This window comes from Oncorhynchus nerka, linkage group LG27 (genome assembly GCF_034236695.1).
Source record: "Oncorhynchus nerka isolate Pitt River linkage group LG27, Oner_Uvic_2.0, whole genome shotgun sequence".
NCBI lineage: Eukaryota > Metazoa > Chordata > Actinopteri > Salmoniformes > Salmonidae > Oncorhynchus > Oncorhynchus nerka.
This window is the reverse complement of record NC_088422.1, coordinates 98,156,130-98,183,976: the sequence shown is the minus strand read 5'-3', so window position 1 is coordinate 98,183,976 and position 27,847 is coordinate 98,156,130. Positions and strand designations below refer to the sequence as shown.

Sequence of the window (27,847 nt, the reverse complement as noted above, 5' to 3'; positions counted from 1 at the left end):
ACATGATGAAACCCTGGACTGGACTACCACAACACTGTTACAGACTAACATGATGAAACCCTGGACTGGACTACCACAACACTGTTACAGACTAACATGATGAAACCCTGGACTGGACAACACTGTTACAGACTAACATGATGAAACCCTGGACTGGACTACCACAACACTGTTACAGACTAACATGATGAAACCCTGGACTGGACTACCACAACACTGTTACAGACTAACATGATGAACTAACATGATGAAACCCTGGACTGGACTACCACAACACTGTTACAGACTAACATGATGAAACCCTGGACTGGACTACCACAACACTGTTACAGACTAACATGATGAAACCCTGGACTGGACTACCACAACACTGTTACAGACTAACATGATGAAACCCTGGACTGGACTACCACAACACTGTTACAGACTAACATGATGAAACCCTGGACTGGACTACCACAACACTGTTACAGACTAACATGATGAAACCCTGGACTGGACTACCACAACACTGTTACAGACTAACATGATGAAACCCTGGACTGGACTACCACAACACTGTTACAGACTAACATGATGAAACCCTGGACTGGACTACCACAACACTGTTACAGACTAACATGATGAAACCCTGGACTGGACTACCACAACACTGTTACAGACTAACATGATGAAACCCTGGACTGGACTACCTGGACTGGACTACCACAACACTGTTACAGACTAACATGATGAAACCCTGACTGGACTACAACACTGTTACAGACTAACATGATGAAACCTGGACTGACCACAACACTGTTACAGACTAACATGATGAAACCCTGGACTACCACAACACTGTTACAGACTAACATGATGAAACCCTGGACTGGACTACCACAACACTGTTACAGACTAACATGATGAAACCCTGGACTGGACTACCACAAAACTGTTACAGACTAACATGATGAAACCCTGGACTGGACTACCACAACACTGTTACAGACTAACATGATGAAACCCTGGACTGGACTACAGACTAACATGATGAAACCCTGGACTACCACAACACTGTTACAGACTAACATGATGAAACCCTGGACTGGACTACCACAACACTGTTACAGACTGGACTACAACACTGTTACAGACTAACTGGAAACCCTGGAGACTACAACACTGTTACAGACTAACATGATGAAACCCTGGACTGGACTACCACAACACTGTTACAGACTAACATGATGAAACCCTGGACTGGACTACCACAACACTGTTACAGACTAACATGATGAAACCCTGGACTGGACTACCAGGACTGGACTAGCACAACACTGTTACAGACTAACATGATGAAACCCTGGACTGGACTACCACAACACTGTTACAGACTAACATGATGAAACCCTGGACTGGACTACCACAACACTGTTACAGACTAACATGATGAAACCCTGGACTGGACTACCACAACACTGTTACAGACTAACATGATGAAACCCTGGACTGGACTACCACAACACTGTTACAGACTAACATGATGAAACCCTGGACTGGACTACCAGACAACACTGTTACAGACTAACCACAACACTGTTACAGACTAACATGATGAAACCTGGACTGGACTGGACTACCACAACACTGTTACAGACTAACATGATGAAACCCTGGACTGGACTACCACAACACTGTTACAGACTAACATGATGAAACCCTGGACTGGACTACCAGGACTGGACTAGCACAACACTGTTACAGACTAACATGATGAAACCCTGGACTGGACTACCACAACACTGTTACAGACTAACATGATGAAACCCTGGACTGGACTACCAGGACTGGACTACCACAACACTGTTACAGACTAACATGATGAAACCCTGGACTGGACTACCACAACACTGTTACAGACTAACATGATGAAACCCTGGACTGGACTACCACAACACTGTTACAGACTAACATGATGAAACCCTGGACTGGACTACCACAACACTGTTACAGACTAACATGATGAAACCCTGGACTGGACTACCACAACACTGTTACAGACTAACATGATGAAACCCTGGACTGGACTACCAGGACTGGACTAGCACAACACTGTTACAGACTAACATGATGAAACCCTGGACTGGACTAGCACAACACTGTTACAGACTAACATGACACAAGATGAATGTTGTTTCCAAATCCATTTATTAATGTATTCCATGGGAACAGATTCACACCATTTTCGATTATACACAATATAACAGTAATAAATCAGTGAATTTGTGTACTGCAGGCTCGGTCGTAGAGCAGGCTCGGTCGTAGAGCAGGCTCGGTCGTAGAGCAGGCTCGGTCGTGAATGGACAACTACATATGCTTTTTCAGATTTGAAATAAAAAGGACCTTTTCAAATGAAAAGGGTTTAATAATTAACATAAAGTAGCTTTATTTTTGAGGGGGCGGGGCCATAGCAATGCCACGCTCTGTCCAATGTCCAGTAGTCGATGACGGTAATAGCAGAGCTAAGCTAGACTTGGGCTGAACACTGCAACCCAGCATCTATGTGGAATGAGGACACTTTAGGTTGGGGCTGATAGGATTAGTGAAGGGTAGTGGGCGTATGAGTTAGAGTCTTACTGCTAGGAGTCCTCTCCCTCATCAGAAGAGTCCCCACCGTAGGGTACTAGGCATGAAGGGTTCTCCACTACCTTAGTCTTCTTCACCTCCTGAGGACAATCTGTAGAAAACAACGACAGACAGCAAGAGACAGAAAGAGAGCAACACAGAGAGAGAGAGAGAGAGACAGAGAGAGAGAGAGGGACAGAGAGGGACAGCAAGAAAGAGAGGGACAGAGAGAGAGACAGAGAGAGAGGGCAAAACAAGAGAGGAGCCCAGCCCATGTTTGAGTTGGTTGGATTGATCCACAGCCAGTCAGAGCAGAGGGATCACACAGACACCAGATGAGATAGACCCATGTTAGGTAGCAGCAGGTCCAGGAGACATGTGGAGAGAGAACAAGGGGAAGACAAAAGAACACATACAGGAAGTGACGGTTAGCACGGCTCAGCCAATCACAGAGGAGCTGGAACAGATCGTCTCCATTACTCCACTACTGAGGGGAGAAGACATCTTTGAAAACACCACTCAACTTCATCATGGTCAAAAAGTCTGCCCATTCAGGCATCAAGTACAGTGAAGTGTGTTCCCAGTAAGAAGCGTACCCTGTGATGCAGGGGTGCTGGGTGGTAGACTGGGTGGGACCTCTGGTACTGCTGTCTCCCTGGGTCTCTTGTGTGCCACAGGGCCGAGGGTTCTGGGTGGTAGACTGGGTGGGACCTCTGGTACTGCTGTCTCCCTGGGTCTCTTTCGTGCCACAGGGCCAGGGGCCAGAAACACAGGGAGAGGAGGTGGCATCAACATCCTAGACAGAGACAAAGGAACCAGGTGGAGAAACATCAGAGGCTTCATTTAGGGCTGTGTTTAGTAGGAGCAAAATGTACAAAAACAACCCAAAACTGGTCTGAACGTGTAACAGGAAACAATGGTTCTCTTTTATTCCGTTGTGCCCTTTTGAACACGACCCCGGTGGCTGCAACATTCGGGGCAAAACAAAACCAGAAACATTGTTAAGAAATTTAGAGCAGGAGATCTATGTGGAAACCTTTCAGCTCCTTGTCCCGACTCTTCCTCTCTCTGAGCTGGAGGTAGAGGAGGAGACTTCTCTCTCACCGGGGCCTCAGGTGAGCTGCTGGCAGGCTGAGAGGGAGAGAGACCCGTAGGACTGTTAGCAGAAGACCATTGATCACGGTTTGAATTCCTAAAAACAAAAAAACACTTTCTGCACTTAAAGAGTAACCGCTGAGCTAACAACTCTGGGTTGGGGACAGCCTTTATTGATTTTGCTTTAGCCATGTTATTCAGTTGACAAAAGCCCTTCCCTTGAAAATCATTCTCTGGCATATTTCAGCAGTTTTATCTCCGTCTCACCTGAGAGGCCCGCTCATCCTCAGTCTTTTCCTGAAAGCGCCGTTTAGGACTTCCTGTCCCTGTCTGAGGGGAGCTGGATGACGACAGGTCTGTCTCCGTCGGGTCAGTCTCCGTCGGGTCACTGCACCCAGGGTCCTGAGACACCAAGGTCAAACCCAAACAACAGTTAGTCGAATCCCTGGGTCATCAATACACCTGGTCAGTCCTGGTGTACAACTTCATCAATACACCTGGTCAGTCCTGGTGTACAACTTCATCAATACACCTGGTCAGTCCAGTCCTTAAAATAGTGTACAACTTCATCAATACATCTGGTTAGTCCTTAAAATGGTGTCCCTCATCAATACATCTGGTCAGTCCTTATAATGGTGTCCCTAATCAATACATCTGGTTAGTCCTTAAAATGGTGTCCCTCATCAATACATCTGGTCAGTCCTTATAATGGTGTCCCTCATCAATACATCTGGTTAGTCCTTAAAATAGTGTACAACTTCATCAATACATCTGGTTAGTCCTTAAAATGGTGTCCCTCATCAATACATCTAGTCAGTCCTTAAAATGGTGTCCCTCATCCATCAATACATCTGGTTAGTCCTTATAATGGTGTCCCTCATCAATACATCTGGTTAGTCCTTAAAATGGTGTACAACTGAATCTCCTGGCTGCTATTAACTAATGAAACTAATAGACATTTTCTAAACTGAAGTCCTGACTTCAATTTTCAGTTGAGAAACATTTTTTTTGGCTTTCTTATGATTATCATGTTATTGTCTGTCCTAAACAACTGATCCCTGTCCTGAATCCTATTTGGACAATCCACCCATGTTCCTATCAATACATACCTGTACTGGTTTCCTAGCCACTACGAACTACTTCCTAGCCGAGGTATGTTTCCCTAGCCACTACGAACTACTAGGCCGAGGTATGTTTCCCTAGCCACTACGAACTACTAGGCCGAGGTATGTTTCCCTAGCCACTACGAACTACTAGGCCGAGGTATGTTTCCCTAGCCACTACGAACTACTAGGCCGAGGTATGTTTCCCTAGCCACTACGAACTACTAGGCCGAGGTATGTTTCCCTAGCCACTACGAACTACTAGGCCGAGGTATGGTTTCCTAGCCACTACATACCTGTAATAGGCCGAGGTATGGTTTCCTAGCCACTACATACCTGTAATAGGCCGAGGTATGGTTTCTTAGCCACTACATACCTGTAATAGGCCGAGGTATGGTTTCTTAGCCACTACACACCTGTAATAGGCCGAGGTATGGTTTCTTAGCCACTACGTACCTGCAATAGGTATGGGTGTGTCTTCCTGGGACAGACAGGATACTGAACCATAGCCTGAGAAGATGGAGGGTTTGTCGACAGGTTAGATTGACTGGGCTGACCACTAGCAGCACTAGTCCAATAGCCAGAGGGTCCTGGCGGTGTGGGGTAGCTGGTAGAGGCAGCATAGCCCCCAGACAGCCCGTTACACCCTGGGTAACCACTGCTGTACCAGCCCTGGCTAGAGTAAGAGCTATTAGCTGGGTATCCATGAGCTGGGTATGCTGAAAGGGAAGTATAGGAGATCAGGGTTAATGGATGTGATTGGAAGAGATCGTCATTCACAGACAGGGTTGTTGTCTGTCTGTTGTTGTGCCACTAGAGACAGAAAGACATTCATTTACCACAGTAGCTAGTTGTGTCCGTGGTTTAAGCAAACATAGGAAGTGATTTACGGGAACGGGAAACATTCTGGTCATTCTATAATATTCAAGTCATTTGAGTAGGACATGGAGTTTCCCTGTCCACGTAACCTGGATGGTCAATTCACCTGATCAGGTAAACTCCCGGGCCTGGCTGGTTATTTCACCTGGTCAGGTAAACTCCCGGGCCTGGCTGGTTATTTCACCTGATCAGGTAAACTCCCGGGCCTGGCTAGTTATTTCACCTGATCAGGTAAACTCCCGGGCCTGGCTAGTTATTTCACCTGATCAGGTAAACTCCTGGGCCTGGCTGGTTATTTCACCTGATCAGGTAAACTCCTGGGCCTGGCTGGTTATTTCACCTGATCAGGTAAACTCCTGGGCCTGGCTGGTTATTTCACCTGATCAGGTAAACTCCTCGGCCTGGCTAGTTATTTCACCTGATCAGGTAAACTCCTCGGCCTGGCTAGCTATTTCACCTGATCAGGTAAACTCCTCGGCCTGGCTAGTTATTTCACCTGATCAGGTAAACTCCTGGGCCTGGCTAGTTATTTCACCTGATCAAGAAAACTCCTGCGCCCATATTTATAAAATGTCTTGGGAGTAAGAATGCTGAAATAGGATCAGGTTCCCTTCTTGTCCCTCCTTCCCTTCAGGTTCCCTTCAGAGACACCTGAAACCCCACCTCTTTAAGGAATACCTAGGATAGGATAAAGTAATCCTTCTCACCCCCCCCTTAAAAGACTTAGATGCACTATTGTAAAGTGGCTGTTCCACTGGATGTCATAAGGTGAACGCACCAATTTGTAAGTCGCTCTGGATAAGAGCGTCTGCTAAATGACTTAAATGTAAATGTTGTCCATTGAAATCCCAAACTGATCCTAGATCAGCACTCAGTACTCAGAGGCTCTTTCTGAAAACGGACCCTGGTTCTATGACTGTGGTATGTTAGTTACTGCGTGTTAGTTCTGGTGTGTGAGAGAGAGAGAGGAGACTTACGTTGGGTGGAGCCGGTGGCTGTGTAGATGGACACCATGCGGCTGTGTTCAGCTCTCACCTGGACGACAGACACACAGGGAACAGGATGTCAACACCGAACTCTTTACAAAAGGGAAGTGAATCATGTTTAGAGAGTAATAAGCAGAGGAAGAAATCCTGTGAAATAACTCTCAGACAAACAAGAATATCAATAACTTTTTGTTTAGAGAGTAATAAGCAGAGGAAGAAATCCTATGGAATAAGTCTCAGACAAACAAGAATATCAATAAACTTTTAATCCCACAACATGCATGGTTTAAAAATAAAAAAACGCAGAGTGAGTTGTAGAGCATGGTAGAGAATTCAACGGTTCAGTCTGTACTGGTTCAGGATGTGAGTAGGTGCAGAACACCATAGACCCATGTCTGGAGGTCAGGTGGTTCACTCTACTGTTTCCTATAGGAGGTGGGTATCAGTGACAACTACACACTTCAATAGTTTCACCTTCTTTAACCTCCATCGTGGGGCGTGTTCATTAGGGCACGCAAACCGAAAACATTTTTTACAGAAAACAAAATGAGTCCCGGTTGTCCCTCCTCGTTTCAGTCAGTTTTCTTCTGTTCGGTGGCTAATGAACACGACCCACTTTAAATATTTATTTATTTTACCTTTATTTAACTAGACAAGTCAGTTAAGAACTAATTCTTATTTTCAATGACAGCCTAGGAACAGTGGGTTAACTGCCTGTTCAGGGGCAGAACGACAGATTTGTACCTTGTCAGCTCGGGGATTTGAACTTGCAACCTTCCGGTTACTAGTCCAACACTCTAACCACTAGGCTACCTGCTGGTTACTAGTCCAACGCTCTAACCACTAGGCTACCTGCTGGTTACTAGTCCAACGCTCTAACCACTAGACGACCTGCTGGTTACTAGTCCAACGCTCTAACCACTAGGCTACCTGCTGGTTACTAGTCCAAAGCTCTAACCACTAGGCTACCTGCTGGTTACTAGTCCAACACTCTAACCACTAGGCTACCTGCTGGTTACTAGTCCAACACTCTAACCACTAGGCTACCTGCTGGTTACTGGCCCAACGCTCTAACCACTAGACTACCTGCTGGTCACTGACCCAACACTCTAACCACTAGGCTACCTGCTGGTCACTGACCCAACACTCTAACCACTAGGCTACCTGCTGGTCACTGACCCAACACTCTAATCACTAGGCTACCTGCTGGTTACTGGCCCAATGCTCTAACCACTAGACTACCTGCTGGTCACTGACCCAACACTCTAACCACTAGACTACCTGCTGGTCACTGACCCAACACTAACCACTAGGCTACCTGTGGGTTACTGACCCAACACTCTAACCACTAGGCTACCTGCTGGTTACTGACCCAACACTCTAACCACTAGGCTACCTGCTGGTTACTGACCCAACACTCTAACCACTAGGCTACCCTGCCGCCCCCTGATCATGTACATTGGAGTCATTTAGCATTCGCTCCCACCTACACTGTCTACTTCCCTTGCTGTGTATCAAATCAGATGTTATTGGTAACATACACACGGTTAGTAGATGTTATTGGCCACATACACATGGTTATCAGATGTTATTGGTCACATACACATGGTTAGCAGATGTTAATGGCCACATACACATGGTTAGCAGATGTTATTGGTCACATACACACGGTTAGCAGATGTTATTGGCCACATACACACGGTTATCAGATGTTATTGGTCACATACACATGGTTAGCAGATGTTAATGGCCACATACACATGGTTAGCAGATGTTATTGGTCACATACACATGGTTAGCAGATGTTAATGGTCACATACACGTGGTTAGCAGATGTTATTGGTCACATACACATGGTTAGCAGATGTTAATGGTCACATACACGTGGTTAGCAGATGTTATTGGTCACATACACGTGGTTAGCAGATGTTATTGGTCACATACACATGGTTAGCAGATGTTATTGGTCACATACACATGGTTAGCAGATGTTATTGGTCACATACACATGGTTAGCAGATGTTATTGGCCACATACACATGGTTAGCAGATGTTATTGGTCACATACACATGGTTAGCAGATGTTATTGGTCACATACACATGGTTAGCAGATGTTAATGCGAGTGTAGTGAAATGCTTGTGCTTCTAGTTCCGACAGTGCAGTAATAACCAACAAGTCATCTGGGGGGAAACACTGTGCTGACTTACAGTTTCCAACAGGCTCTCTGTGAGTTTCTTGGCAGCTTCCAGCCCCGTGGAGTAGGGATGGCTACAAGAAAAGACAACAGTGTTGAAATGGGAAGAAACCGACCGGCAACAACCCACCACCAGCACAGCAGGGAACAACTACAAGAGGAAAGAAACTATTTTAGACCCTACGAGACGAACATATGGTTCACCAAACGTCTAGGAGAGAGCAGCAGGACTGGTAGCTCGCCAACGTGTGGTGAACAGTCTCTTCTGAATGCATACGAGTGAGTTGTAGAGAATTGAACGGTTCAGTCTGTACTGGTTCAGGATGTGAGTAGGTGCAGAACACCATAGACATATGTCTGGAGGTCAGGTGGTTCACTCTACTGTTTCTTATAGGAGGTGGGTATCAGTGACAACTACACACTTCAATAGTTTCACCTTCTTTAACCTCCAAATAGTTCACATGGCTTTTGTACTCATCACAGGTTGGTGTATATTGATGAGTCCACCCCCCTCTTCAATGAAAATTCTAATATCAGGGTCTGCTGAGCCCTTATAGGCTGAGCCAGGGTCTGCTGAGCCCTTATAGGCTGGAGAAATAAAGGTGTTTGACCCGGAAGTAAAATCACCGTTACCTGATGTAGACGTAGAGTGGTTCGAAGGACTCCCGTCGTGAGGCCTGCTCTATGTACCCCGAGCCTTTCCCCCTGAGGAACACTCTGGCTCCCGTCTCTGTCTGGATGTGTCCCAGGTACATCCCCGCAGGACCCTCCACCTTCTCGTTCACATTGAACGAGGGCAGGGACTGGTCCAGACCCACAAAAATCTTGACGTGCACAAAACTCTTGATGGGGAGAGATGACAGTTACATTTGAATAATCCTGGGTCAGGTCAACACACAGTTCCAACCACCACATTACAAACATACTTCCTCTTATGGATGACAGGAAGCAGTTAGAGTAGGGAGCTGGTCAATGTCTGAACTGCTAACCTTTTAATCCAACTAAATGACTAGCTAGAGAACAGTGTTGTGAGCAGCAGTAACCGTGGTGTGTCTGTAGACCAGGGTGGTTCTCTCTGCCGTGTTACTCTAGGAGGTGGGTATCAGTGAAGGTCACATGGTCTCAACTGGCCTCACCTTCATTACCTCCAGCTATGGGACATGGGCCAGATAGCAAACTGAAAAACACATTTCCCTGCTGCAAAATGGTGAAAAACCTAAAGTTCCTGTGTTTTTAGAAATCCCAGTTAGAGGACTCCCAGAGTTGGGAGGGAATAAGGAGGGAGGGAATAAGGAGGGGGGGAATAAGGAGGGGGGGGGGGGGATCGTCCAAGCAGGATTTCTTAAAAACCTTTCAGGGGAAAATTCTGTGAGGACCAGGGACCCCTGTATCTACCCCTTGGTGTGGCGCGGCGGGCCGGTGTCCATGTGGCACAGGAGGGTTGACACTAGGCATCCTGGGTAGGTGTGGGGCAGCCATGGGGCGAGGGGGCTGGGGGTAGAGAGGCAGGGGGGGTATGACGGGTCTCAGCTGGGATCCTAATGCTGCAGCTGTCCTCAACACATCCTCAGAGATGATCTCCTTTATCCTCAGCACTGCCTCTGGAAAACAACACAGGGAATAGATAGACAAGGGGGTCTATGGGGGAGAATCTAGTGAGAAAAACAACAGCCAGTCAACCACATCAACCCATGGTCATCCTCTGAGATGTGTGGTCTCCACTAGGTTGTGTAATGTACAGGATCTGAGGACAATAAAGTATCTACTGCCACTGTAGACGGGAGGGTGATAGAAAGTCTACTTACTATTGACCTCGTCTTGGCTCTTCCCCTGGACGTGTAAATACAAGGGCCTTTCTCTAAATAAGAAGAGTCGGTTAGAAATCCACGTGGTCAGAGTCAACTACAGATACACACAGTAACACCAACTGCATACATACACTCCCTTTCCATGGGACTTCTCTGCACTGGTCATGTAGTGGCCCCTGGTTGAGACGACTGCACCGCTGAACTGACGGATCTGAAACAAAATAAACTTTTCAGTATTAGTGGGGGCCACGAATACATAAAATGTATGTAGACACGTCTTCTAAATAGAATATATTAGATATATATTATACAGAAAGGGTAGGGTTGCGATTTAGGCCGAGCGATGGTATCCACCCCCTTTTCATTCCTATAGGAGGAAAGGTCCAAGGTCCGTCCCAAATGCATTTTAAGAAGGAGCCAAGTGGAACGATGCTGGAGAAGAATCAGGGAGAGATGAAAACTCAGCCCCTCCCCTTTTCTTACCTCTTCCTGTGTTTTCCCTTTGGTGAGCAGGTTTCTGCTGTTGATGGGCACATCGTTGATATCCACCTCCGTCACCACAGTCTCGTCTCCACTAGTGGCAGCCGACATACACAGAGGGATCTGTGGGCGACACGTTTCATAGGAGTCCACATACAAACACTAAATAACTAAAGTCATTTTAGTCATACAGTTAGGTCATTGTTTAACCATCCTGGGAAGGCAACCAGGGGTTCAGGCTTTAGAACCTACTAAAGCACCTATTTGGTTGAATCAGGTTTGTTAGTACTGAGCTGGAACAAAAAGCCAGGGACTCGCAGTGTGCAGAAGGACTAACTGAGTTAGAGAGACTGCCTAGAGTGTTGTGAGCAGCAGCAGTAACCGTGGTGTGTCTGTAGACCAGGGTGGTTCTCTCTGCCGTGTTACTCTAGGAGGTGGGTATCAGTGACGGTCACATGGTCTCAACTGGCCTCACCTTCTATTACCTCCAGCTATGGGACATGGTTACATTGTATTATGTGGTTGAAAACAATGACAATCCATCACTCTCCCTGTTCTCAGAGACAAGTTGCACCCCCGAAAGGAAACCATTCTAGTCTGTGGCTTGAGCCTCTTATGACTGGACAGGTGACCCTTAGGACTGGATGAAATGCCTGCAACAGTGATTCCTCAGGACCATGAGAGAGTTACATTAACCCTTTCACTCTCACCTTGCCAGGTAGTGGTGGAGGAACCATCAGTTTCCCCTTGGCCATCAGCATAGCATTGATCTTAGCAGCCATAGCAGCAGCCATCTCCACGCCTCCCCCCTGTGCTGCTGGCATGTCCCCCTGCAATGCCTGAGGCACCATGGGGCCAGCTACAGGGTGCTGGGCTGATTGAGGGGTCGTAGTGGCCGATGCGCAGGTCTGGGCAGAGGAAGCGAAGCCTTGCATGACGTCTACCCTCGTTTTGGGCTGAGCAGGCTGATCCCATCTGCTGCTATTGGTTAGGCACCTGGATCCAATATGATGGAGAGAAATTAGACAATTCAACATAAAGTGGCTTGAAAAAAATAACTAATCTGGGACGCGCTCCATATTGAGATTAGATATCTTATCCAACAGTTTGGGGCTAATTTGCCCGGTTGCCTACCATTTCATCTTAACTCAATATAATTTTGTAGGGCCGGGATGGAGGGCTAGCTTGTGTTTGCAAGCTAGTTTAGCGTAACACTAGTCGCGAATGCGATGCCTGCCAACATCAGTGTTCGTAGAGTTAGTAGGCCTCGGCATTCTCTTGAAAACTGTTCTGGCCTGTTCCTCTACAAATCATTTATCTTGGAGGGTAGTATCAGCAGGTAACCACAACTTTAGAGAGACCGCTTTCTTGACCCTCCACTAACTAGCGATATATTGGGTGTCTAGTTAAACGACGTTAGACAATTAAACTTACCCAGAAACCGGTGTTGCTAACTAACGTTAGCTCAATTAGCATACCGTTTTCTAGCAACGTTAGCTCGGATCAACTTTACTGCTATAGTAAAAAAAAACAAGAATCTACGACTGTGGCTTGGTCATCAATTTCGGATAAACCTTTACGAAATATTCTAGTTATAACGAATTGTACTTTCATACAGTGGAATAAAAACGTTATCTGTAAAACCAGCAACCTCCGCTAACGTTACTGTGCTAAGGTAGGTAGCTAACATTTTAGCACGAAGCTAAAAAAAAAAAAAAGACGTGTTCATGCGTCCGTAACTTACTCAAAATATTATTTTTTAAGTGTAACTTACGGTGTCTGTCCAGTCATCCCAGACGACATAGCTAGTACAGTTCAATATCCAGAGGAATGTGTGTCCTAACTAGCCACTCTACTCAGCCCTGGACACGTCCTCATTCCTCAGGACTCCGGTCCGGTCGTAAAGGCCGCCGACGGTGTCGTACAGGGCAGTCTGGATTCCCGTTCCGCTCGTAATAAAATCACCCCGGGAACTTCACACTGTCGTCAACTGCATAACACCAGAGAAAAGTCAAAGAAAAACTGACAAATCTTTCTTCTTCGTGTGGCTTTTCGGATAGACTAGACGCTATGTTGCGTTTTGCTGCCTTTCACCGTTTGGAAAGTGCATTGCACATTTGTTCATTTTATTTATAAAAAATATATAGTTGTCGCATAAGTATTTACCCTGGTTGTTTAAACAAGCCTACATTAATTTACAATTATAATGTGGCTTAACAAATCACATAATACATTCTATGGACATGATTTCTGAATGACAACCCCTTCCTCTGTCCCCCATATATGTTCAACATCTGTAAGGCACCTCAGTGAAGTATTGAATTTCAAGCACAGATTAAACTACGAAGACCAGGGGGCTTATCGAAAGCCTCATAAAGAAGGGCAGTGATTGGTAGATGTGTAACAATAACAAATCAGTTCATTGAATATATCTTTAAGCAAGGTCAAGTTAATAACGATGCTGTGGATGATTTATTAAACCACCCAGACATATCAAAAAATGCAGTCGCCTTCTGAACTGAGCTGCAGGACAGGAAGGAAACTGCTTTAAGGATGTCCACCATGAGGCCATTGGTCAATTCTAAAACAGCTACAGAGAAGATGGGAGAAATGGGAGAAAACTGAGGATGGATCAACAACATGGTAGTGACTCCACAATAATGACCTAAATGACAAAGTGAAAAGAATAATAATACAAATAATACTACAAAGTCTTCCAAAACGTGCATCTGTATGCAACAAGGCACTAAAGTAATACTGCAAAAACAACCACGGCAAAGGAATACACTTTTTGGCCTAAATGCAAAGCCTTACGTTTTGGGGCAAATTCAACGCAATACATGACTGAGTAACTGCCTTTTTATTCTCAAGCATGGTGGTGGCTGCATCACGTTATGGGTATGCTTTACATCGGAAAAGACTGGGGAGTTTTTCAGGACGAAAATAAACGGGATGGAGCTAAACACAGGCAAAATCCCAGAGGAAAACCTGCTTTAGTCTGCTTTCCACCTGATACTGGGAGAGGATTTCACCTTTCAGCAGGACAATAACCTACAACACGAGTTGCTTACCAACAATACAGAATGTTCTTGAGTGGCCAAATTACAGTTTTGAATTAAAGATGCTTGAAATTTTGGGGCAAGTTTGGAAAATTGCTCTCTATCCATGATCCCTAACACCTTGACAAAGTTTGAAGAATTTTGAAAAAGAATCATGGGCAAATATTGCACAATCCAGGTGTGCAAAGCTCTTATGAGACTTAGCCAAGACGACTCACAGCTGTAATCACTACCAGAGGTGTTTCTAACATGGATTGACCCAGGGGGTGAATATTTATCTAATCAAGTTATATTAGTGTTTTAAGTTTTGTTCAGTATTTTGTGTAGATCGTCGACAATTATTTTAAAAAATCACAATCAAATCCATTTTAATCCCACTTTGTAAAACATATACATTTTTTGAAAGAAATCCAAGGGGTTGTTGACTTTCTATAGGCCCTGTATTTGCATTGTAAACATACTGCTTCCCAATGGATGTCCACTGTAGGACACGTTTCTTTACTCTAGACAAATCCTATGGGACACTACAGACACCCTGGTTCGATTCCAGGCTGAATCATCAACCGACCGTGATTGGGAGTCACGTAGGGCGGCGTAACAATTTGCCCAGCGTAGGCCGTCATTGTAAATAAGAATTGGTTCTTAACTGACTTGCCTCGTTAAATAAAACAAAAATAAATACAAATATAAAGTATCTGGATAAGGATACATTGAGGTTGAGGCTGGTATTAGCATAGTACACTTAACAGAAATGTAAGCGCAACATGGAAATCAGTCAATTTAATCACATTCATTAGGCCCTAATCTATGGATTTCACATGACTGGGAATGCAAATAGCATCTGTTGGCCACAGATAAGGTAGGGGGCGTGGATTAGGAAACCAGTCAGTATCTGGTGTGACCACCATTTGCCTCATACAGTACGACCCATCTCATTCGCATAGAGTTGATCAGGCTGTTGTCCCAGTCCTCTTCAATGGCTGTGCAAATTATATATTATATATATATTTGTACTTTTTACCCCTTTTTCGTGGTATCCAATTGGTAGTTACAGTCTTGTCCCATCGCTGCAACTCCAGTATGGACTCAGGAGAGGCGAAGGTCGAGGGCCATGAATCCTCCGAAACACAACCCTGCCAAGCCACACTGCTTCTTGGCACAATGCCCGTTTAACCCGGGCATCGGAGGAAACACCGTACAACTGGCGACTGTGTCAGCATGCATGCGCCTGGCCTGCCTGTGCGAAGTTGCTGAATATTGGCGGGAACTGGAACACTGTCGGTCACGTCAATCCAGAGCATCCCAAACATGCTCAATGGCTGACATGTCTGGTGAGTATGCAAGCCATGGAAGAATGCAGGCCATTTTCATTTTCCAGGAATTGTGTGCATATCCTTGCGACGTGGGGCCATGTATTATCATGCTGAAACATGAGGTGATGGCGGCAGATGAATGGCATGACAACGGGCTTCAGGATCTGGTACACGATCTCTGTCATCTGTCCGGTACAGTTGAAACCAGGATTTATCCAGAGAAGAGCACACTTCTCCAGCGTGCCAGTGGCCATCAAAGGTGAGCATTTACCCACTGAAGTCGGTTACGATGCTGAACTGCAGTCAGGTCAAGACCCTGGTGAGGACGACGAGCACACAAGATGAGCTTCCCTGAGACGGTTTCTGACAGTTGGTGCAGAAAATCTTTGGTTGTGCAAACCCACGGTTTCATCAGCTGGCAAGGTGGCTGGTCTCAGACGACCCCACAGGTGAAGAAGACGGATGTGGAGGTTCTGGGCTGGCGTGGTTACACGTGGTCTGTGGTTGTAAGGCCGGTTGGACGTACTGCCAAATGATCTGAAACGACTTGTGGTTGAGAAATTAACATTTAATTATCTGGCAACAGCTCTGGTGGACATTCCTGCAGTCAGCATGCCAATTGCACGCTCCCTCAATACTTGAGATATCTGTGACATTGTGTTGTGTGACAAAACTGCACATTTCAGAGTGGCCTTTTATTGTCCCCAGCAGAAGGTGCACCTGTGTAATAATCATGCTGTTTAATCAGCTTCTTGATTTGCCACATCTGTCAGGTGGATGGATTATCTTGGCAAAGGAGAAATGCTCACTAACAGGGATATAAACACATTTGTGGACAAAATCTGAGAGAAATAAGCTTTTTGTGCGTATGGAACATTTTAGTGATCTTTTATTTCAGCTCATGAAACATGGGACACTTTTATATGTTGCGTTTATATTTTTGTTCAGTGTATATATCATATCAAGTATCTTGTAGAAGGATGTATGAGGTTGAGGCTGGTGGTACGTTTACTATAATGAACATATCAAGTATCTGGAGGCCTGAAAAAGGGGAATAGGCCCATCTGGTTTTAGAGGTTGCCTACTTATTTGACCTGTACAGAAAAGTGTCTATTTGAAATGTCAGATATCTTGTTTTTCTTTTCTACCATCATTCTGCAGTTCCTCTTTCTCTCTCAGGGCGGAGCCTCTTGTCAAGGATCATCCTGTTGCTGATCATTTGGGTGTTTTGATTTGAAATGAGAACGTGGTAAACACCGTAAAGGGTTGTGATGAATCCTCCTACTCAGCCATGCATTGACGTCTACAGGAGACTATGTTACAATGTGGCTGAAGTGGAAGTTACACCTCTAAAGGAGTAGTCATTAAAAAGGTTGTGATGAATCCTCCTACTCAGCCATGCATTGACGTCTACAGGAGACTATGTTACAATGTGGCTGAAGTGGAAGTTACAGGATTCACCTCTAAAGGAGTAGTCATTAAAAGGAGAATAGAAAACAAAGTGATTATCTGCCCCAGGCCACAGTGTCCTGTGCATTAGTTTGGACCGCTAGAATTAGCGTTTGTGGGTTAGCGTTTGTGGTTAGCTAACATGCTAAGTAGCTGACAAGTAGTAAGTAGTTGTACAGTTGCTAATTAGCTGAAATGCTCAAGTTGTCCGTGATTTGATTAGAACACGGAACCGGTGATGTTACTAGACGTTCTCGTTATACACCACCCCATCCTCCCAGACCAATTTCCTTCCTTTTGTCTTAATTAAGTAACCTTCTGTCTTATGTAACCATACCAAATATAACATGTCATACTCATTTGTGTTAACTATGTTACGTCTAGTCTATGAGGCCAGGCTGAAAGGGTGGACTAAACTCAGAAGAGAGAACTGGGTAGGGTTGGTAGTGAGAGTCAGCATACAGTAGAGTAGACATACATGACACAATATACATGATATCAACTATAGAAACTGACACACTGTGTACTGTATACTCCAGCAGTAGATAGATCGAGAGATAGAAGGAAGAGAGAGAGAGAGAGATAGAGAGAGAGACAGATAGATGGAGAGAGATAGAAGGAAGAGAGAGAGATAGAGAGATAGATAGAGAGATAGAGAGATAGACTCCAGCAGTAGATAGAGAGAGATAGAAGGAAGAGAGAGAGAGAGATAGAAGGAAGAGAGAGAGAGAGATAGAGAGAGAGAGAGAGATAGAAGGAAGAGAGAGAGAGAGATAGAGAGATAAAGACTCCAGCAGTAGATAGAGAGAGAGATAGAAGGAAGAGAGAGAGAGAGATATAGAAGGAAGAGAGAGAGAGAGATAGAAGGAAGAGAGAGAGAGAGAGATAGAGATAGAGAGATAGAGACTCCAGCAGTAGATAGAGATAGATAGACAGAGAGATATAGAGAGAGAGAGAGAGAGATAGACAGAGATAGAGGAGAGAGAGATAGAGATAGAGAGACAGAGAGAGGAGAGAGAGATAGACAGAGAGAGAGAGGAGGAGAGAGATAGACAGAGAGAGAGATAGACAGAGAGAGAGAGAGAGAGGAGGAGAGAGATAGACAGAGAGAGAGAGAGAGAGAGAGAGAGAGATAGAGAGAGTGAGAGGAGAGAGATAGAGGAGAGAGATAGAGATTGTGAGCGCTGACCAGTAAATTGTCTCGTTACTGAAAACATGGTGCAAACAGAAGTCATTGTCATTATTTTATTCTCCATTGAATCATTTCTAATTTGTTTCATTTTTTTTTCTAGACAGAGAGACAGAGAGAGGAGGAGAGAGAGAGACCTCGAGAGAGTGCCTAGAAGACGAGAGAGATAGACAGAGAGACAGACCAGAAGTACCAGTAAAGCTGAAAACATGGTGCAAACAGAAGTCATTGTCATTATTTTATTCTCCATTGAATCATTTCTAATTTGTTTCACTCGAATCAGAAGGAACAAACTCATTCCCTGATGTGAGTGTTTAATTCAACCTGAAGGAGTTATTAAGTTACTCATCGATCACTAATAATAAAACACATCATCATCAACCGACGTTGGCTTTGTGTGTTATGGTATTTTATATATATACACTGTTTAAATAGGAAATCATCTTAATAAGCAACATTGTTTAACATATATTAGTATCCTCATCTGAAAGCATCCCTGGGCAGAGCACCCTGGGTAAAGTGACCCCTTGTCTGCGTGTCACAAAGGATCTTGAACAAATGGCCAATAATGGGAGGACGTTGGTCAACATCAAGTCAAAGCAAGCTGGTTTCTAGGAGACAGAGGGGGAAAAGACAGTGATAGACAATTCTGTGATCCACATCCTTAATTAATCATTATAATCATATAGAGTGCGTACCAAATGACACCCTATTCCCTATATAGTGCACTACTTTAGACCAGGGCTGGCACCCTATTCCCTATATAGTGCACTACTTTAGACCAGGGCTGGCACCCTATTCCCTACATAGTGCACTACTTTAGACCAGGGCTGGCACCCTATTCCCTACATAGTGCACTACTTTAGACCAGGGCTGGCACCCTATTCCCTATATAGTGCACTACTTTAGACCAGGGCGGGCACCCTATTCCCTACATAGTGCACTACTTTAGACCAGGGCTGGCACCCTATTCCCTACATAGTGCACTACTTTAGACCAGGGCTGGCACCCTATTCCCTACATAGTGCACTACTTTAGACCAGGGCTGGCACCCTATTCCCTATATAGTGCACTACTTTAGACCAGGGCGGGCACCCTATTCCCTACATAGTGCACTACTTTAGACCAGGGCTGGCACCCTACTCCCAGAGATGCACCATATAGGGAATAGAGTGCAATTTAGGACACAGACAGAGTTTCTCTGTTTACAGGACTGAAATGTTTCTCTATCAACCCAACAAAACATTTCACAGCAGGTGAACCCAGATAGTTAATAAGTTGTTCTGTTATTCCTGTCACTCCAGTGTAAAATTCAGAGTCTATAAAAATATTGACATTTACTTGAACATACATTTGTTTTCTGACTGGGTTATTAAAAAACGTCCATATGTCCTTATCCATTGCACAGTGGGATGTACTGTAGCTGGGACGATGTACTGTAGCTGGGACGATGTACTGTAGCTGGGACGATGTACTGTAGCTGGGACGATGTACTGTAGCTGGGTCGATGTACTGTAGCTGGGACGATGTACTGTAGCTGGGACGATGTACTGTAGCTCTACGATGTACTGTAGCTGGGACGATGTACTGTAGCTGGGACGATGTACTGTAGCTGGGTCGATGTACTGTAGCTGGGACGATGTACTGTAGCTGGGACGATGTACTGTAGCTGGGACGATGTACTGTAGCTCTATGATGCACTGTAGCTGGGACGATGTACTGTAGCTGGGACGATGTACTGTAGCTCTACGATGCACTGTAGCTGGGACGATGTACTGTAGCTGGGACAATGTACTGTAGCTCTATGATGTACTGTAGCTGGGATGATGTACTGTAGCTGGGACGATGCACTGTAGCTCTACAATGTACTGTAGCTGGGGCGATGTTCTGTAGCTCTACGATGTACTGTAGCTGGGACGATGTACTGTAGCTGGGACGATGTACTGTAGCTCTACGATGTACTGTAGCTGGGACAATGTACTGTAGCTCTACGATGTACTGTAGCTCTACAATGTACTGTAGCTGGGACAATGTACTGTAGCTGGGACAATGTACTGTAGCTGGGACAATGTACTGTAGCTGGGGCGATGTACTGTAGCTGGGGTGATGTACTGTAGCTGGGAAGATGTACTGTAGCTCTACGTTGTACTGTAGCTGGGCCAATGTACTGTAGCTGGGACAATGTACTGTAGTTCTACGATGTACTGTAGCTGGGGTGATGTACTGTAGCTGGGAAGATGTACTGTAGCTCTACGTTGTACTGTAGCTGGGCCAATGTACTGTAGCTGGGACGATGTACTGTAGTTCTACGATGTACTGTAGCTCTACAATGTACTGTAGCTCTACAATGTACTGTAGCTCTACAATGTACTGTAGCTGGGACAATGTACTGTAGCTGGGACGATGTACTGTAGCTCTACGATGTACTGTAGCTCTACAATGTACTGTAGCTCTACAATGTACTGTAGCTCTATGATGTACTGTAGCTCTACGATGTACTGTAGCTGGGACGATGTACTGTAGCTGGGACGATGTACTGTAGCTGGGACAATGTACTGTAGCTGGGACGATGTACTGTAGCTGGGACGATGTACTGTAGCTCTGACGATGTACTGTAGCTGGGACGATGTACTGTAGCTGGGACAATGTACTGTAGTTGGGTCGATGTACTGTAGCTGGGACAATGTACTGTAGTTGGGTCGATGTACTGTAGCTGGGACGATGTACTGTAGCTGGGACAATGTACTGTAGCTGGGACGATGTACTGTAGCTGGGACAATGTACTGTAGCTGGGACGATGTACTGTAGCTGGGACAATGTACTGTAGCTCTACAATGTACTGTAGCTCTACAATGTACTGTAGAAATATTGTATAAAATAAGGCAGTCTGTTTCAGTAGGATAAACCTGATACAAACATTTCTGTGAGAAAAATCATCTTTGCAGTCCAAAACATAGTTTTTCTTGTTCTCAGATTTCTGCTGTAGCGGGATGCCGTGAGTTCCTTTTGTCGGTCAACAGCGTTTGTGAAATCCACAGACAGGTGGGGTTGCCGATGGAAACGGGGATACCTAGTCACATATCCAACTGAATGTATTCAACTGAAATGTGACACAAACTCGCAGAGGTGATAAGACAACAACAACAACAGCTTATTCCAACAAGTTAAATGTCCCGATTCCCATCCATGGACTAAATCACTGAGACGTTATAGACAATTCAACTGTTGTTTTACAGTGCAATACAAAGATGTCCATTCAAACTGATACTGTACTAAAATAAAATAAAATGTTTATAACGTTAATGTTTTCTTATGGATAATATTCCTCCTCATCATCGACAAGACTCAGAGAGTTATATAATATTATGTTATTCAGCTTTGGCTTGTCTTTCTTTCATCTTTTCTTATTTTTGTTCTAATCTCTTCATCATCGTCATCATCAGATAATTCATTAATTGACGTTACTCATTTTTTTTTGTTTTATAAAGAAAATATGGAACATTTAAAACAAAATAAAAAGACCAAATTGTCTGTAATAATGACCTAGCTATGACCAAGATGTCTGAATGTTTGTGTCTTTCACCAATGGCCTGAGGACAGTTAATTAGCTCCACCCACTGAACACCCGTGACCACGCCCCCACCCCGCACAAACGTATGTCTCTGGATGCGTCCTAAAATGGCACCCTATTCCCTTTATAGTGCACTACATTTGACCAGGGCCGATACGGCAATAGTGCACTACTCTTGGCACAGCCAGAAGAGGACTGGCCACCCCACATAGCCTGGTTCCTCTCTAGGTTTTGGCCTTTCTAGGGAGTTTTTCCTAGCCACCGTGCTTCTACACCTGCATTGCTTGCTGTTTGGGGTTTTAGGCTGGGTTTCTGTACAGCACTTTGAGATATCAGCTGATGTACGAAGGGCTATATAAATACATTTGATTTGATTTGATGATTTGTTCTGGTCAACAGTAGTGCACTATAAAGGGAATAGGGTGGTATATGGAACACAATTTTAGTGTGTTTAGGACGGCCTCGTGTCCCATCCCGTCGCTACAGGTCCTCTAGTGGACGAGGTGCTTCTGAAGGACAAAGAAACAAAGGAAATACAGCTAGAAGACATAGTAAAGGGTGATGGTGGCAGCTGGTGGAGGTGGAGTGTAGTTAGACCCGGTGGCCACCGGGGGGTGATATAGGGATTTATCCGGTCGGAATGCCCACCACACACTGGGTAGTACGGTCTGACGTGGATTTGACATTGTTGGCCATCCCAAATGCAACCCTATTCTCTATATAAAGTGCACTTCTTATGGCCAGAGCCCCATAGACTCTTTTATCCTAAAAGTAGTGCACTATATAGGGAATAGGGTGCCATTTAGGAGGAAAAACTGTGTAATGTGACCTGTCCCATCAGCTGATCCCCCAAACAGTTTTTCATTGGAGGTGCCTGAGACTTGAAACCACCTAACATCTCAACGCTCAGTTCGTTTGTGTGTTTCTCCGTAGCTCTAACCAACAGTGCAGTCAGTCTGCAGAGAGAGTAACATCAGCCGGCCTCTGACTGACAGAGAGACAGAGAGAGAGAGAGAGAGGCAGGGGGAACCCGTGTGTGAGTACTATAAGGGGATGGTACGTCCATCACCAGGTTGGCTGGGAGAAGAACAGTCCCTCACACAGCCTCCCTGGCAGCAGTAGGAGCATACAGACAAGCCCACCAGGCACTGGTAGTTTATAAGGACTCTGAGGCGCCGTGTGTCTGTCCATCATCCATCCTCAGCTAGCGAGGTTTTATGTACGAAGCAAGAGCCTGGTGTTGCTGCAGTCCGTCCGTCCGTCCGTGTGTGTTGTCTCTGTTGGACGGACATGTGGACGCTTGATGGCGTGTTACAGAAGCAGAAGAGTGAAGGCTTGGTGGCCCCTGGACGGACGGGAACCAAGGAGGGGCCCGGGGCCTGGCGGCGACCCCAGTCAGGGTGCTCCTACTCTGGGGGAGGACGCAGGCGGACAGGAACCAAGGAGAGGCCTGGCGTCGACCTCAGTCAGGGTGCTCCTACTCTGGGGGGGGGGGGGGGGGGGCGCAGGCGGACTGGAACCAAGGAGGGGCCCGAGGCCTGGCGTCGACCCCAGTCAGGGTGCTCCTACTCTGGGGGAGGACGCAGGCTGTGCAGCTTCCTCTCGTCCAAGCCTTTCCAATACTTGAAGTTGTTGTCCAGGTGCTGCATGAGGTTGGGAAGGTCTGCGAACGCTGGGGACAAAAGATCATTGAATTATTGATTTAGGACGGATTAAAATGAGGTTGTACAGTCAGTACCGTACAGATGTACTGACTAAGTCGCTCGGGAGAACAGCAGTCTGATAAATGACCAATATGTAAAAGGTCAAAACAGACAGGGTAGCACATGAAGGTATCTACATTTAACATTTACATTTAAGTCATTTAGCAGACGCTCTTATCCAGAGCGAAGAACGGATTTAAGAGTAAAGTTATTCAGCATTAAATAATGATCCAGAAAGATTGTGACAGCCTATAGGCCAACAGATGTGTGGGTCTGTTGTGGACTAAACAGGAGACTATGTAGTTATACTGTACTGTGATAGTCTATAGGCCAACAGATGTGTGGGTCTGTTGTGGACTAAACAGGAGACTATGTAGTTATACTGTACTGTGATAGTCTATAGGCCAACAGATGTGTGGGTCTGTTGTGGACTAAACAGGAGACTATGTAGTTATACTGTACTGTGATAGTCTATAGGCCAACAGATGTGTGGGCCTGTTGTGGACTAAACAGGAGACTATGTAGTTATACTGTACTGTGATAGTCTATAGGCCAACAGATGTGTGGGCCTGTTGTGGACTAAACAGGAGACTATGTAGTTATACTGTACTGTGATAGTCTATAGGCCAACAGATGTGTGGGTCTGTTGTGGACTAAACAGGAGACTATGTAGTTATACTGTACTGTGATAGTCTATAGGCCAACAGATGTGTGGGTCTGTTGTAGACTAAACAGGAGACTATGTAGTTATACTGTACTGTGATAGTCTATAGGCCAACAGATGTGTGGGTCTGTTGTGGACTAAACAGGAGACTATGTAGTTATACTGTACTGTGATAGTCTATAGGCCAACAGATGTGTGGGTCTGTTGTGGACTAAACAGGAGACTATGTAGTTATACTGTACTGTGATAGTCTATAGGCCAACAGATGTGTGGGTCTGTTGTGGACTAAACAGGAGACTATGTAGTTATACTGTACTGTGATAGTCTATAGGCCAACAGATGTGTGGGCCTGTTGTGGACTAAACAGGAGACTATGTAGTTATACTGTACTGTGATAGTCTATAGGCCAACAGATGTGTGGGTCTGTTGTGGACTAAACAGGAGACTATGTAGTTATACTGTACTGTGATAGTCTATAGGCCAACAGATGTGTGGGTCTGTTGTGGACTAAACAGGAGACTATGTAGTTATACTGTACTGTGATAGTCTATAGGCCAACAGATGTGTGGGTCTGTTGTGGACTAAACAGGAGACTATGTAGTTATACTGTACTGTGACAGTCTATAGGCCAACAGATGTGTGGGTCTGTTGTGGACTAAACAGGAGACTATGTAGTTATACTGTACTGTGACAGTCTATAGGCCAACAGATGTGTGGGTCTGTTGTGGACTAAACAGGAGACTATGTAGTTATACTGTACTGTGATAGCCTATAGGCCAACAGATGTGTGGGTCTGTTGTGGACTAAACAGGATACTATGTAGTTATACTGTACTGTGATAGTCTATAGGCCAACAGATGTGTGGGCCTGTTGTGGACTAAACAGGAGACTATGTAGTTATACTGTACTGTGACAGTCTATAGGCCAACAGATGTGTGGGCCTGTTGTGGACTAAACAGGAGACTATGTAGTTATACTGTACTGTGACAGTCTATAGGCCAACAGATGTGTGGGTCTGTTGTGGACTAAACAGGAGACTATGTAGTTATACTGTACTGTGATAGCCTATAGGCCAACAGATGTGTGGGTCTGTTGTGGACTAAACAGGAGACTATGTAGTTATACTGTACTGTGACAGTCTATAGGCCAACAGATGTGTGGGTCTGTTGTGGACTAAACAGGAGACTATGTAGTTATACTGTACTGTGATAGTCTATAGGCCAACAGATGTGTGGGTCTGTTGTGGACTAAACAGGAGACTATGTAGTTATACTGTACTGTGATAGTCTATAGGCCAACAGATGTGTGGGTCTGTTGTGGACTAAACAGGAGACTATGTAGTTATACTGTACTGTGACAGTCTATAGGCCAACAGATGTGTGGGTCTGTTGTGGACTAAACAGGAGACTATGTAGTTATACTGTACTGTGACAGTCTATAGGCCAACAGATGTGTGGGTCTGTTGTGGACTAAACAGGAGACTATGTAGTTATACTGTACTGTGATAGTCTATAGGCCAACAGATGTGTGGGTCTGTTGTGGACTAAACAGGAGACTATGTAGTTATACTGCCAACAGTACTGTGACAGTCTATAGGCCAACAGATGTGTGGGTCTGTTGTGGACTAAACAGGAGACTATGTAGTTATACTGTACTGTGATAGTCTATAGGCCAACAGATGTGTGGGTCTGTTGTGGACTAAACAGGAGACTATGTAGTTATACTGTACTGTGATAGTCTATAGGCCAACAGATGTGTGGGTCTGTTGTGGACTAAACAGGAGACTATGTAGTTATACTGTACTGTGATAGTCTATAGGCCAACAGATGTGTGGGTCTGTTGTGGACTAAACAGGAGACTATGTAGTTATACTGTACTGTGATAGTCTATAGGCCAACAGATGTGTGGGTCTGTTGTGGACTAAACAGGAGACTATGTAGTTATACTGTACTGTGATAGTCTATAGGCCAACAGATGTGTGGGTCTGTTGTGGACTAAACAGGAGACTATGTAGTTATACTGTACTGTGATAGTCTATAGGCCAACAGATGTGTGGGTCTGTTGTGGACTAAACAGGAGACTATGTAGTTATACTGTACTGTGATAGCCTATAGGCCAACAGATGTGTGGGTCTGTTGTGGACTAAACAGGAGACTATGTAGTTATACTGTACTGTGATAGTCTATAGGCCAACAGATGTGTGGGTCTGTTGTGGACTAAACAGGAGACTATGTAGTTATACTGTACTGTGATAGTCTATAGGCCAACAGATGTGTGGGCCTGTTGTGGACTAAACAGGAGACTATGTAGTTATACTGTACTGTGACAGTCTATAGGCCAACAGATGTGTGGGCCTGTTGTGGACTAAACAGGAGACTATGTAGTTATACTGTACTGTGATAGCCTATAGGCCAACAGATGTGTGGGTCTGTTGTGGACTAAACAGGAGACTATGTAGTTATACTGTACTGTGACAGTCTATAGGCCAACAGATGTGTGGGTCTGTTGTGGACTAAACAGGAGACTATGTAGTTATACTGTACTGTGACAGTCTATAGGCCAACAGATGTGTGGGCCTGTTGTGGACTAAACAGGAGACTATGTAGTTATACTGTACTGTGACAGTCTATAGGCCAACAGATGTGTGGGTCTGTTGTGGACTAAACAGGAGACTATGTAGTTATACTGTACTGTGATAGTCTATAGGCCAACAGATGTGTGGGTCTGTTGTGGACTAAACAGGAGACTATGTAGTTATACTGTACTGTGACAGTCTATAGGCCAACAGATGTGTGGGTCTGTTGTGGACTAAACAGGAGACTATGTAGTTATACTGTACTGTGACAGTCTATAGGCCAACAGATGTGTGGGTCTGTTGTGGACTAAACAGGAGACTATGTAGTTATACTGTACTGTGATAGTCTATAGGCCAACAGATGTGTGGGTCTGTTGTGGACTAAACAGGAGACTATGTAGTTATACTGTACTGTGACAGTCTATAGGCCAACAGATGTGTGGGTCTGTTGTGGACTAAACAGGAGACTATGTAGTTATACTGTACTGTGACAGTCTATAGGCCAACAGATGTGTGGGTCTGTTGTGGACTAAACAGGAGACTATGTAGTTATACTGTACTGTGATAGTCTATAGGCCAACAGATGTGTGGGTCTGTTGTGGACTAAACAGGAGACTATGTAGTTATACTGTACTGTGATAGTCTATAGGCCAACAGATGTGTGGGTCTGTTGTGGACTAAACAGGAGACTATGTAGTTATACTGTACTGTGATAGTCTATAGGCCAACAGATGTGTGGGTCTGTTGTGGACTAAACAGGAGACTATGTAGTTATACTGTACTGTGATAGTCTATAGGCCAACAGATGTGTGGGTCTGTTGTGGACTAAACAGGAGACTATGTAGTTATACTGTACTGTGATAGTCTATAGGCCAACAGATGTGTGGGTCTGTTGTGGACTAAACAGGAGACTATGTAGTTATACTGTACTGTGATAGTCTATAGGCCAACAGATGTGTGGGTCTGTTGTGGACTAAACAGGAGACTATGTAGTTATACTAAACAGGAGACTATGTAGTTATACTGTACTGTGATAGTCTATAGGCCAACAGATGTGTGGGTCTGTGGACTAAACAGGAGACTATGTAGTTATACTGTACTGTGATAGTCTATAGGCCAACAGATGTGTGGGTCTGTTGTGGACTAAACAGGAGACTATGTAGTTATACT

At 44.9% G+C, this 27,847-nt stretch overlaps 2 protein-coding genes across 3 annotated transcripts in view; both read right to left on the bottom strand.

Annotated features, from left to right (window-relative positions):
• Positions 1–2,171: 2,171 nt before the first annotated feature.
• On the bottom strand, positions 2,172–13,181 carry LOC115118807 (KH homology domain-containing protein 4-like). The gene is made up of 14 exons (XM_065012414.1): positions 12,929–13,181; positions 11,865–12,150; positions 11,158–11,277; positions 10,806–10,885; positions 10,672–10,724; positions 10,262–10,467; positions 9,500–9,708; positions 8,880–8,940; positions 6,662–6,719; positions 5,262–5,524; positions 3,970–4,104; positions 3,644–3,738; positions 3,204–3,403; positions 2,172–2,719 (listed from the first exon to the last, which is right to left on the bottom strand). Exons 1-14 carry the CDS (start codon positions 12,955–12,957, stop codon positions 2,622–2,624), a joined length of 1,893 nt encoding a protein of 630 aa, XP_064868486.1. The 5' UTR covers positions 12,958–13,181; the 3' UTR covers positions 2,172–2,621.
• Positions 13,182–18,461: 5,280 nt separating this feature from the next.
• The window catches only part of pde8a (phosphodiesterase 8A), a 266,783-nt gene continuing 257,397 nt past the window's right edge, over positions 18,462–27,847 (bottom strand). For both annotated transcript variants that reach the window (XM_065012412.1, XM_065012413.1), the window contains one exon: positions 18,462–23,407. In XM_065012412.1, the coding sequence (XP_064868484.1) occupies positions 23,301–23,407 (107 nt within the window). In that variant the 3' untranslated portion in view covers positions 18,462–23,300. The remainder of the gene's footprint in view (positions 23,408–27,847) is intronic.

Coding starts and splice junctions, on each gene's coding strand:
- LOC115118807 (XM_065012414.1), bottom strand. CDS start 12,957: ATGTCGTCTGGGATGACTGGACAGACACC. Junction 10,886..11,157: donor AAGGGAAAACACAGGAAGAG/GTAAGAAAAGGG, acceptor ATTTTGTTTCAG/ATCCGTCAGTTCAGCGGTGC. Junction 9,709..10,261: donor CCGCCGCGCCACACCAAGGG/GTAGATACAGGG, acceptor CTCCCCATCAAG/AGTTTTGTGCACGTCAAGAT.